Source organism: Balaenoptera ricei, chromosome 7, assembly GCF_028023285.1.
Source record: "Balaenoptera ricei isolate mBalRic1 chromosome 7, mBalRic1.hap2, whole genome shotgun sequence".
Lineage (NCBI taxonomy): Eukaryota > Metazoa > Chordata > Mammalia > Artiodactyla > Balaenopteridae > Balaenoptera > Balaenoptera ricei.
This window is the reverse complement of record NC_082645.1, coordinates 65,449,141-65,462,805: the sequence shown is the minus strand read 5'-3', so window position 1 is coordinate 65,462,805 and position 13,665 is coordinate 65,449,141. Positions and strand designations below refer to the sequence as shown.

Below are 13,665 nucleotides of genomic sequence, written 5' to 3'. Positions count from 1 at the left end.
GGATCCCACATGCATGCTGCAGCTGGGAGTTCGCATGCTGCAACTAAGGAGCCCGCATGCCGCAACTGGGACCCGGCACAACCAGATAAATAAATAAAATTTTAAATATAAATAAAATCTACTAAACTTTAATATCTACAGGAGTTCACGAATATCACAAATTTATAAAAGTAACAAGTTTTTTATCATGACTCTAGAAAACAGAATTCAAGTGCTACTTGAATGAGGTACTTTCTAGAAATTATTTGTATGGAGTTCTGAAAGTATATTCTCACAGAACTCATGCAAAGGTCAATGCAGTCCATTTGGACCAGTCACTACATAGGAAGTAAACAAAACTGTGTATACCTTTTTTCTTTTTTTTTTTTAAATTATTTATTTATTTATTTATGGCTGTGTTGGGTCTTCGTTTCTGTGCGAGGGCTTTCTCTAGTTGCGGCAAGTGGGGGCCACTCTTCATCGCGGTGCGCGGGCCTCTCACTGTCACGGCCTCTCTTGTTGCGGAGCACAGGCTCCAGACGCGCAGGCTCAGTAATTGCGGCTCACGGGCCTAGTCGCTCCGCGGCATGTGGGATCTTCCCAGACCAGGGCTCGAACCCGTGTCCCCTGCATTGGCAGGCAGATTCTCAACCACTGCGCCACCAGGGAAGCCCTATACCTTTTTTCCTTTTGGCCGTGTGGCATGCAGGATCTTAGTTCCCTGACTAGGGCTCGAACCCAAGCCTCTCGCGCTGGAAGCAAGGAGTCTTAACCACTGGACCACCAGGGAAGTCCCATACTGTGTATACTTTTAAATTCTTACCTGACCTATTAGCAAATTTAACACTATTGACCATTTCCTCCTTGAAAAAAATTTCCCTCAGCTCCTCTCACAGCACTGGTTTTCCTCCAAATATTCTAGATTTTATTCCCCAATCTCCTTTGCTAGCGCTTATTTGTACAACTTAAATGAATCCTTTGTTTGTATCCCTTAAATGTTGGGGCTCCTTGGACTTCTTTCTCAGGCCTTCTTTCTTTTCTCTTCATCCATTTACCTGTTAAGTGTTTGTATATCTTCTTTGGTTTTAATCACAAATCTCAAGCTGATGTCTCTAAAATCTTCAAATCTCCAACTCGGACCTCTTAGGCAGCTATTTTTATAGGCTACATTCTTACACTATTCCATAGTTCATTCACAGGACTCTATGCAGAATATTCACTGAGCACCTAATAGGTGCAGTCATTGTGCTAGGGCCAGAGAGGAATACATAAAAATAAGTAAGACCAATAATCCCTTAAGAAACTTATGCATGAAAAGGCCAAGCAACCTAATAATGTGTGAGGGTTGAAGACCCTGATCCCATCGGTTGCTGCTAAACAAGGTCTCCACCTAGCTAAAGGTTTGTAAGAGAAAGCAAGTTACTAAATGGTAACAAGTAAATTTTATGTCAGGAATACAGCTGCTTTCCCTTAATTTTATTTATTAAAACTTCAGTTGAAGACGTGGTTTTAAATGAAAACCAAGTACGTAACCCTGTATAAAACAGATATAGTCAGTGGGTCAAAAAAGTATTTAAGAATATACAAGGAAAGTATAAAGAAAAATGAAAAGATAGTGCATGACTAGCTTCCACAGTTGGAAGAATTTAAAGACAAAATGGCGATCGTAGGTAAGTAGTAATTGATGACAAGGAAATTCATACTACTGAAGAAGTAACACTACACTAACCCACTTTCCCCAGCAAGAAAAGGTATTAAAGACTAAAATGGTCTCTGAGACATCTATGAACAGCTCCCAAACTATATCTGCTGTTCAAACATGTCAGATGTTGATGAAGTGATAATTTTTTTTATTTATAAGATTTATTCCCCTTATTAAAATTTAGCATCAAAAATTGAATGCTGTGAATAAAATATTGATACTATAAATTTGATTGCTGTCTTACAAGGCACGGACTGTGAGCATCAATACAGCAAAAGTCAAAACCCACAGTAGATGAAGACAATGTAGAAAAGTAAAAAGTTTTCTGGGGGAGGGAAAAAAGAGGTTAGGGTAGAACAAAAATGTTAAGATAAGTAACATCTAACAGGTATATTCAGGGGGATCTGTTATATCCTATATACTTTATTATAGATTTAAAATAGTAAATTTTATGAAGAAAAAGTAAAATGTAAGGTATACTAGAATAAAACGTACTAACAACCTCAAGAATTTTTTATTACTGAGTTAACTCACAAGTCTATCTTTAATAAAACCACTTCACATTTCCTAATCAGTTTTTATTATTAATTCCCTAACCAATATTTGTATGTATATATGTGTATAATTTAAAAACAGAAATTATACGTAATTTCTTAAATTGGGTTTCTTTCAGAAATCACTTAATTTCAAGTGAAGATCTTGCTTAACAGTGTACATACAAATATCAAAAGCTAAATGAAATACTACAAAAGAAGGTTATATTTTGGGGGGACTTTTTAGAGAACATTTAAGCATATTAACCATTTAAGAATTTAAATCAAAGCTATGTAAAACCACATAGTGACATTTAGTGTTCAGTAAAATTCTTTAAAATGTGAACTGCGGTAATAACTTCCTTCTATGGGACATGGACAAATCTGTCTAAAATTTTAAAAATGGCTTGCAAATATGACATTCTGATGAAGATATTAAGTTAAATAAAAGTGATTACCTTGTTTTAACGTTTCCTTACAAAATTTTAAAAGTTTACATATTCACACACAATAAATTACTTCAGCAATTGTATAGCATATTTTAATAATATCAGGCATTTTATTTCATTTTACCTGTCCCAAGGAGCAGAAGTCTCAAAAGATTCCCCTAATACATAGTATTCCAAACCCAAATCCTGTTAAGACATATACACAAAATTAAGAAATTACAACAGATGCAGAAGAGTCCATAATATTAGTAGTATTTCATGTTCATTATTAGTATTTCATGTTTGTAATTCAACCTCCTGGGCTCTTTACTATCTTCCTCAAAAGAGCATGGGAAAGTGGCCCCAAGTGTGAGATATAATCTCCAGAAGGACAGAAACTTTGTCTTGTTTTCCTCTGTGCCCTTGGCACCAGGCAGAGTGTCTGACACACGGAAGGAACTCAAATATTTCTCTAATGAATGGAGTCTCTATCCAGAAACTGTCTATGTACATGCAGAGAATACTAGCAGGACAGATTTTTAGTGGCCTAAAGAGCAAATTAACCAATACCAAAAAGTGATCATCAGGATCAAAGGAGCAGGGAGATAGGGAAGTTGGGGGAGGAGGGACTAGAGAAAGGAAAAGATATCCTTTAAAGTCAACTTTTCTTTAAAAATAAATTAGAAAATAGAGTGTCTCTCTTTGTAGTGACTAAATAGATAGACTATCTGGAACCACTTCAGCTAGGAAAATATATTTTATAGCGTACAAGATATAATGCTTATATGATAAGTAACTTATAATACTAAATTTTTTACTCAGTACAATTCTATTTTAGTATCAAAACTGGAAAGAGCAATTCATAAGCCACCACAGAAGTATAAAGGTATGAAAGACAATTTTATAAGGTAGAAAAATCCTGGACTCATATGAGTACAATAATGTGCTAAATTACAGTAGGTTAAAATTTAAGAAAATAAAGAAAATAATTTTATTCACTTATAGAAAAAGTATTGTTTGCAACATAAACTGATAAAGGAAATGTGAGATAACTTACTCGAATGTATGCAATGACATAGGTCAGCAAATAACCTCTCTGTCCATTATCTTCTCCAGCTGCCAATCCACTGTAATTAAAGAACAAACTGTCAATACATTTCAAATGAACTATTAAAAATATATAAAACTAACCAAACTGATACAATACCTCAAGATAACTGCTTAACATATTAACATATGTTACTTTACATCTCATTTTTATTTCAATCTCATTTATCATAAATGTATCAATGAGCTGTCAAGAGATTAGTCTTGGATAACAAAAATATTTTTAATATTCAGTTTGGTAATTAATTTTATATCTACCAAACTAGTAAAACTGACTGATATGAACTCAACTGCTTCTATTCATACTGTCAAAAGAACAGAGAATTAGCCACAAGAAACAAGCTTAAATAATCGTCACAAGCATAACAAGATACTTAAAATACTCTTATTTTATACTCATATTATATTTTTACCTGTATATTCATGTATTATAGTCTTATTCATATATAAAGATTTGCAATGACTGACTAGGATCTTCCAAACACCGAGAAGTTTCTTGAATACTTGAGCACATAGTATTTGGAGTATTAAACATGGTGTTTACTTTATGGGATTTATGATTTAAAAGACAGACAAAACATACTTACACAGATACATTAAAATTTATGAAGCAACATACAGGCAAGTACAAGAGCAACAGCATGAACACATCCATTTCAATTGGAAAGTAGCTGTATTTGGTGATCTAGTTAGAATCAATCCCATATAACATATATTTCAGTCCAAGTACTCTGCTTTGTTAAAGTCATTCTAATTTTAAAAGACTATGAATGATTACTGATTTCCACTACCTTCAGTAGAGAGTTTTTAATTTTGCTTTTTTCCATCATTGGGCAGAAATTAAATTTTAAGTAGTCTTAGTCAACTAAATAAAACTTATCCCCAATTCTCAAAGTACCCACTAAAAATCCCTCAATAAAAACGAATAAAAGGAAAAATATCTTTTCTTGTGGCTTCCTTGAGTCATGATTGATGGCTAATTTTTATGTCTCTCTTCGTAATACCCTAACTGTACCTTCTTGGTCTCAGGATGCTGAGCCCTTAACCATGGTGTTGCGTTAAGACTCAGGTTTTGAATCTCTGTGATTTGAGCCTCTTCTCATTTCTCTTATGAATTCAGTTAACGCCTTACAGTTAACTCCTTTCTTTCCCCGATGTTTTGCCTGAATTTGGCAGTAAGTAAGTAATACAATGTAGATGTACCCTTGTTCTACACAAATACTGTAAGGCAATTTTCAGCTAGGACGTATGGGCTAAATCAGATTTCCTGACTTTGTATTATAGTTGGATATACATGAATTAGTGTCATCCAGAAGGAGTGGCAAAGACTTGACAGGAGCAGCTCTAGTCTAGAACTACATGGGGAAAGGGTATAATGAAATGAAGGGGGGCATTTGTTACTAGAATGTTAATGAGCAAAGAAAACAACTTAGGTCAAGCAGCTAAGATTGAAAAGTAAGAAGAAACAGAAGACAATTCTGGGTTAGATGTGTATGGATGTGACGTTGGGGTAGGGAGTCAAATAAAGTTCCAAAACAAAAAGTAAACTAGTCAGAAAATTGCTGTGGCAGGTGCCTGGAGGAAAATAGATGAACCCAAACCTCAGGTAGATATGAATCTGAGTCAGACACTAACTCCAAGAGAGAAAAAACCCTACTGATCTAGGAAAGACACAGTTCATGCTAGGCCTACAGGTAGAAGGAAAGGAAAGGAGCATGAAGACTAGGAAAGGGTGCAAGAGACCATTGCTGGGAATCACACTCAGGTGCATTCTGAGTATGTACTTGGTGAGAAGTAACAGGTATGAACGTTAAGTAGGCCTGTCTCTCCTATATCAGGCCTACTGATATAAGATATAGCATCCTAATATATCAGGATGAGAAAAAGTCCAACTCTGAAGTCCCAGGTCAAGCCATTTTTCTTTAGACCCTCTTCTAATATCTGGCCAAGGGGAAAAAAAAGATCTGTTCCACTTGGAATCTAGTGTGACAAACCACACAGAAATATGCATTTTCTTACCCAAAGCAGGAAGAAACTGGATGTCCATTCTAAATTCATAAACCCCCCAAAAGAATAAAAGTCATTCTGGGTTCGCTTTTCTGAATCACAGGTTTCCCTGCAAATTTAGCTTCTTGGAACCTCTCTTTTTTTAGCTTTCAGAACTATCTAGTCTTCTAGCCAAAATTACTTTAAGATACAATATATAAACAATAGTAGGGCTTAGAAATTAAATGCTTCTAACTTGCCACTTTTGCAGCCACTCCAAAAAACTATACTTAAATTCAACTGCCTTATGTTAAAGTAGCAACATCCATCCCCTACTTCCTTAAAATATCAATTAACAAGGTTCTTAAAGAAACTTAAAGCTGTTACATGAGGAAGGACTGGGAAGACTACTGAAAGAGGAATGAGAGATAATCTTTTTATATAAAAGAACCATCTGGTGAACCTAATCACCCTCATGTTGAATTACATTAAACAATTTAAGCACTTTAATACTTTAAATATAACCCTTTAAAAATAACAATAGCATATTACCTTAAGTTCTATGGTAAATGTCAACGCATCTGTCATGATTGGTGACAGGTAATGTTTACTCTGCTTAGCTCTTAGAGAAGTTAAAGTAGATTACTAGCAACCACAGATAAACAACCAAAGTATGATTATTCAACATTTGGCTATTATATTCTATTGGATCATATGTGTTCAAAGGTATTTAACAGTGTTTGCGTGGGAGTGGAAGGCAAAAAGGAAAAATGGCTAAGATAACTCACAAAAATGTTCTCAACTGTTGGGAGTACTTCATTAAAAACAATCAATTTAAAGCCAATGAGATGGGCTTCCCTGGTGGTGCAGTGGTTAAGAATCCGCCTGCCAATGCAGGGGACACAGGTTCGAGCTCTGGGCTGGGAAGATCCCACATGCCATGGAGCAACTAAGCCCATGTGCCACAACTACTGAGCCTGCGCTCTAGAGCCCACGAGCCACAGCTACTGAAGCCCCTGCGCCTAGAGCCCATGCTCCGCAACAAGAGAAGCCACCGCAATGAGAAGCCTGCGCGCCGCAATGAAGAGTAGCCCCCGCTCGCCGCAACTAGAGAAAGCCCACGTGCAGCAACAAAGACCCAACGCAGCCAATAAATAAATAATAAATTCTAAAACATAAATTAAAAAATAAATAAATAAATAAAGCCAGTGAGGTGGTGGAAACAGGATAAAACAAAAGAACAGAAAATAAAGAATAGATTAACAATACCCTAATTCGAAATAAAATACATGAGCTAAATTAACTTACGAAAACTTTATTAGAAAGAAACTTAGTGATGCTTTCCTCCAGCTAGTTATGCAGGAGAAATTATTGAGGAATGAGGGTTGGCAGGGTAGCATCTTATGAAAAATATCCTTGAATCTTTCAGTGGTTAGAACAAAGAACTAGTGCCTAGAGAGAACTGGGGAAAAACTGGGACTACTGCTGGAAAACCACGCAAAGATATACTTCCAAGTATCAAAAAATCAAAAGAGCCCTAAGTCACCTGCCTAGTGATAGCCTAGGGTTGTTCAACACAGATTTCTGCATCTAAATGAAGGGCGCCAGATGAAAGTATATTAAGAAATTTATTATAAACATAACTAAGAAGTAGCAAATAATAATAGCAAAAAAAATGACACTCCAATCAGGGTCTAAGTTTTTAATGCTTTACCCTTGCTTTAAATAGATACCTCATTTAATATAACCTATTTTTAATGGATGAATTTGATATAAGTTTGTTGTTTAGTTTAAGCAAATTGCTGGAATTAAATCAATAATTCTGGGGCCTCGTTATCAGTATCCAAAGAGATCTGGATTCACCTTAAGAAAGATTCACTATTACTTTCAAGTTGTAAATGGCTGGTGTTACATGAGAAAAACAAAACTGGCATTACATGAAAAGCCAGTTCTCGACAGTTGGTGGCTCAAATTAAATAAAACTGACAACATGGTTCCGATAAATACCTAAAGATTAAAATACACTGTTTCAAGGGTGGCACAGTAATTAGGCATAAATAAAGTAGAATAAAAGATGTCAGGGAAAAATAAAGTATTCAGTTTCATAAATCCTTTCAATAAATATTTAATCAAGCATCTAGTATATACCAGGCATCAATGGTGATGCCCCAAAAGAGACAGATCATGCCCTATAAAAAGTATGTGTGCGTTAGGACAAAAAGGCCTTTTGTCATCATCCTATCCCAGTCTAACAGGAAACGCGGCACGTTACTAACTAGTAATGATTTGCTGGCTACTCTGAATTGGAATTATAATTATAGATCCCACAAAGTGCAATCTCTGGGTGTGTGTATGTGTGTGTGTGTGTTGGAGGTGGGGGTGGGGAGTAGTGAGGTGAAATTAAGCAAATTTAACCTTACATACAGTGATTAAAATATTATAGCATCCATTTCCCTACAAATGACTCTGGAAATTTTTGAAATCCCAAATAAATATTTAAATATATAAAGAAATAACTTTTAAAAGTTTCAGTCTCTAATATTTAAGGCTAAGTAGATATAAAAGACTTAATTTAGATGTAAAAGGTTTTCATTTAAAACTCCTTTACTGTTTGTTTCTCACTAATATCATGGGTTTAAAAAGTTTTTAAATCAAATTATATATGTACTCCACATAACTCAGAAACTAAAAAATATGTAAATGAACATTTCAAAAAATTTCAGAGATAACCTTATATCCAACCCATCCACTCATTAAATGAATCCTTACAGCACTCTTAACTAATTTAGCTAAAACATCAATAATTCCCAAAAAGGTACTGTGGAGAAGAAAAAGTGAAAGATTAATGAATTTCACCTTTTACTAAAAAAATTATAATTCCACTTGCCAATTTCAGAATAGGGTAAAAATAAAACTGAGAGATTATTTTGCAGTGCTCAAAAACAGTACAAAGGTAAAGTAAAAATTAAGCCCAAGATTAGATCTTTTTCTAAGAATACTGCACTTTAATACTAAGTTCAGAAAATCCTAAAAACAAAGGGCTGAACATTATATATGAGGAAAACACATAAAAGTGGAGCATTCTAAGACATATGGCTCCAAATTAAGCGTGCATTTGTTCTCATAAAGAACAGCAAGAAAGGGGAAAAAAAGAAATAAAAGTAAATATTTACAAAGAACCCAGATTAAGGATAATGTGTATGATATATTTTAAGCTCTGAAATTAAAAAAAAAAAAAAAAAAAGACTGGTATCCAGAAAACTGTTTATTACGTACTTAAAAAGGAAAGGAAAAAAATGTAGTCCTGATAAATGGCGCTTTCACTATAGTTCTTCTCATCGATCAATCTTATAATCCATCAAGTGGACAGAAAGAAACCACCCAATCATTATTCAGTTGGTTACAGATGTGAAATGTTTTCAGTTTCTTCATACCAGCACAAAACAGTAAGTGACAGGAAGTGGAGTATAGATAATTTATCAAATACTTTTGATTAAACACAATTTCCTTTTAAAAACATACTTATAGCATGTTTTATATATACTATTACCACTAAATAGCAACATGACTATGAATTTTTTTCCATTTCACTTAGCACAACAAACAAAATATTATAAAAGTATCATTAATGAAAAAATACAATAAAAAGATTCACTATGTCACATATACGATTAGACAAGTAAGAGCAACATACCAGTCTAGCCTTCTACAAACTTTAGAAGTAAACCAACATAATATTTCAAGTTGACTACCATATATTACCATAAATTTAATACTGAAAAGTGTACATTAACAACTGCTGGGAGATATTAGAATTTTAGCTTAACTTTCTCTTGGCATTACGAACTGAAAGCCATACCCAAATTTTGCAGCAATGTCATACACTTGTTTTTCATGTTGAAGAACCTTCTCACGGTCCCCCTCAAACAGTAATGTAGCGACACTTAGCTGATTTGGATCAAATCCTTTAAACTACAAAAGAATATTATTATTACAGATAAGTCTTAGCCTACAAAATAGTAAATCAAAATACATTTTGCTCTTTTTTTCTTCTGATCTGAGCTCAAACATACCAGCTCTTCAAAATTTGAGCTTTGGAACTTTACACGTCAATCAAAAAGAATGCTTAATGTACCTATTTAGGTCATTACAATAGAATAGCACTCAGGAAAAACACTTCATTTTAAAGTATGCCAAGGTATCAATTATAATGACATACTGGTATGGAAATACAACAAATTAACTTGTAAGAATTATAACTGTACCAAAGAATCAAATAAAACTACCAAAATGATAGAACATAATAAAGTAGCAGGATGTTGGGGGGGAGTAAAAACCAGCAGCACCCTTACATACGACCAATAACTTCTTATTAAGTAATATTTTCAAAGGAGACCTTATGTATAAAACAATATAAAACATCTAAGAATAATCTTAAAAGGAAATACATAACTTCATTAGGAAAACATGTCTTAAAAAAAGATGAGAGAAACGTATGTTCCCAAATGCATAAACTAAGTATTAAAAATCGGTCGACTTTTGCCCAAATTAATATACTAGTTTATTCCAATTTTAATAAAAACCTCAATGAGCTTCCTAAAATGATGAAGAGTTTCTAAAAATTTTCCAGGATAATGAACAGGTAGATAATGGTGATAACAAGGAAAATTCTGAAAAATAAAAGGAAGAACTAGATCTACAGCAATTAAATCCATTTAATTTTTCAAGAACAAAAGCTCTTTTCAAGAACAAAAGCTATTACATAAAAATGTCTTTTTCTTACATAAGTATATGAGAAAATGTCTTAGACATGGCAAATCAATATAAGAAAAGCAAGGACAGGTTAGTTAATGGTGCTGTCACAACTAGTTAGCAATCAGGAGAGCAAGAGGTGAAGATTAACTTAGTTTTTTATCTCACATTATAAAATTGAAATAAAGTCAAACAGTAATAAAGACAAAAAGTTTTAAAATTCCTTTTTAACAAATAAGTGAGAGAGAGAAGAAAATGGTCCTAATCATAGTTCTGGAGGAAGATAGGCTTTTCTAAGCTTAAAAGTAATTAAATAATCACAGGAAAGATATAAAAATTAGAACCTTTGCACCAAAAAAAAAAAAAAAAAAAAAAACCTTATTAAAAAGTAGTCAACTGACTGGAAAAATTATTTACAACATTTATGAAAAAGGCATCTAATAATTCCACTTTTCAAAAGGCACACAGCAAGGCATTAAACCATTCCCCCCGCCCCCCCCCCAAATAAAAACAAAAAGAAAAACCCATGAAGTTGCTACCCCTAGCAAAATAACCACATTCAACTAATTCACAAAAAATTACATCTAGGAAATACAGGGAAATGGTCAGTCTCATTAGAATTTCAAGAAATATCAACTAAAATAAAATACTATTTCCCCCCTGGATTTACTAAATTTAAAACAAAACAAAACAAAACAAAAAATCCCATATGTAATAGCAAGGATGAAATCCAAAAATGGTACATATGCATTGTCATGTGTCAAAAGTTTTAAAAAACTAATACTTTTATTCCACTTCTAGATATCTACTATGAAGGAAAAAATTCAAACTATAAAAAATGTTACATGCATAAAACTGTTCAATGTAGTGTTATTTTTAGGAACTTCAAATTCAGGAAAGCTTTTATATTTTCTGAAATTGAATGTATAATTGATTTACTTGATTAAATATTTACTCCAACATAAAAGATAACAATTATGAAATGTACACAGCAACATGGAAGAACATAGGTGTGTGTGAGGAAGAGAAGGCAGGAAACAAAATTAATATCCTAAGCATTAAAAAAAATTCTTACCTTTGTAATATAAAACTTTTTTAACCCATCCAAAAATGATGTAAAAATAGAGGAAACCTGAGGTTTAAGAGCATGACCTAAGAAGAAAAAAAAGTTCATATTTTAAGTTAATAGCAAATTAATTTATCTATGTTTTTCATAAGAGCAAGAGGCTACTTTAATTTAGTATCCTAAAAGAAAGTGAATATTTCCATGACTTTAGTTTTTAAAATCTCCTTATGTTATATATGTATAACATATTGGTATTAAGATCTACATCTTTTAAAAAGTCACAAACAACTTTTTGTTTACCAAACTCCTTCTTGGGTTTTTTTTTTTAACTCGAATTACTATATGTAATTACTACTACACATAATTTAGGTTATCTTTCAATGGTATAGTTTATACATAGTAAAATCACTTCATTAATTTTTATTTCATTAGGAACACCCAATGGTGGCTAGTTCTACTTTTATTTTTTTTAATTATGCAGAAACCATTGAGAACTATAACCAAATATGAAGTCAATGCCAAGTTTAAGATTGTTTCTTAATTAATTCTTAATTCACCCAGAATTCTTGGCATAAAACTAGTAATTGCTTCCTTAATTATACCCAGAGAGTTAAAATTGCCAAAAAAACATAAATGGTGTCTCAGAGTCTGTTAAATTAACATCGTTGCCTGCGGATTAAGTTTAATTGAGTAAAAGTCTTTTACTATTTTCTCATTGTTTTCAGAGTAGCAACTTCTTAACTCCCATGACTATAACATTTAAGAGTCATGCATCTGGCCTTAGTACTCTGAGTCCAATTCAGAAAAATTTGGCATACCATTTATATAGAATTTTTATAAAGACTTTTAAAGCCTCTAGTAAATCTAAAATTATCTCCAAATAAAACATTTATTTTTAAAAAAGGCTTTAAGGTTTTGGGATTTTGTTTATTTTTAAAGTGTAGATCCCTTCTTTTAAAATAGGTTCAAACTAGCTTTTGTGAAGGAAAAAAGGTGGGGTGGAGAGAAATATTTCTGGAGGAAAAATGATCACTTGCAGTCTTTTTTTCCCATTCATTTATTTTTTTAAAGTGAGAATCTGAATCTGTAATATTTATTACATTCTTACAGATTATAATAAGAAACTATATTACATAAAAGACCAAGTAACATAAATCTTAACCAGAAGTTAAGAGTTAGGTAACCATGCTATAACCAAACAAAGCAAAAAACAAACAAAAAATAAAGAGCAGATTACATAGAGATGAACCTAGCAATCTTTTTGAGATCTTGGATCACAAGAGGTTTGTTTGGGGATTTTTTTCTTCTTTCATTGTAACCTGTCAGAGATGTTCTCTAGCATAACCAGTGTTTTTAAAAGATTCCATTTCTAGCATGTATAAAGTTAAAGGTAACACATCATCAAAATATTCACTCGCTGTCCCAAATGGAACTCATCCTACTTTAACAGCAACCGGAAACAAATATATAAACATAAATGTGTGAGTGTGTGTATCTGATCCTCATAAAAGACTTCTGGTCCACATATTTTTACACAATGTATGAAGATTCCAAACATTACTACTCTGATATGGAATAATCCTTAAGGGTATATGTTCATCTTATCACACTAAAATTTAAATGTACAACTTCTATTAACACTACTGTGAGTTAGTCACATATATCCCTAATACTGAGTTGACGTGATAGCTTGATGCAATATGCTTCAAGCACAATTACTGCAAAAGTGATACTAACTTTTAAGTGGGTCAAGTATTAGTATTAATTAAGAGGATATTATTATCTTTTACTTATTCTTAAATTAATGTTGCCTACTGAACTAATTACATTGTAAATATATTCCAGCTATTGTGTTTTATTTTATATAGAAAACAAAGGAACTAGTTCCTAAATTTACTAGCTGGACAGTTTGATTAGTGAATTTTGTTATTGTTACAGTGTTAATTAAATAATTTTAAAGGATTCCATAAATTCTTATGTTTCAAGGAAGTGCTCCAAAGCACTGGAAAAAGTCGGGCTTTGGGGTCAGACAGATTTGGGTTCAACCCCAGCTCCACATATAACTTGTGGACTTTGGCCAAAATATTTAACCTTTGAATTGTTTATAAATTG

General features: G+C 32.9%; 1 protein-coding gene across 2 annotated transcripts in view; it reads right to left on the bottom strand.

Moving 5' to 3' along the window:
- The window catches only part of AGPS (alkylglycerone phosphate synthase), a 142,511-nt gene that overhangs the window by 36,378 nt on the left and 92,468 nt on the right, over positions 1-13,665 (bottom strand). For both annotated transcript variants that reach the window (XM_059928160.1, XM_059928161.1), the window contains 4 exons: positions 11,563-11,639; positions 9,595-9,707; positions 3,700-3,769; positions 2,788-2,849 (listed from right to left, as the gene is read on the bottom strand). In XM_059928160.1, coding sequence (XP_059784143.1) covers positions 2,788-2,849; positions 3,700-3,769; positions 9,595-9,707; positions 11,563-11,639 — 322 coding nt within the window. The remainder of the gene's footprint in view (positions 1-2,787; positions 2,850-3,699; positions 3,770-9,594; positions 9,708-11,562; positions 11,640-13,665) is intronic.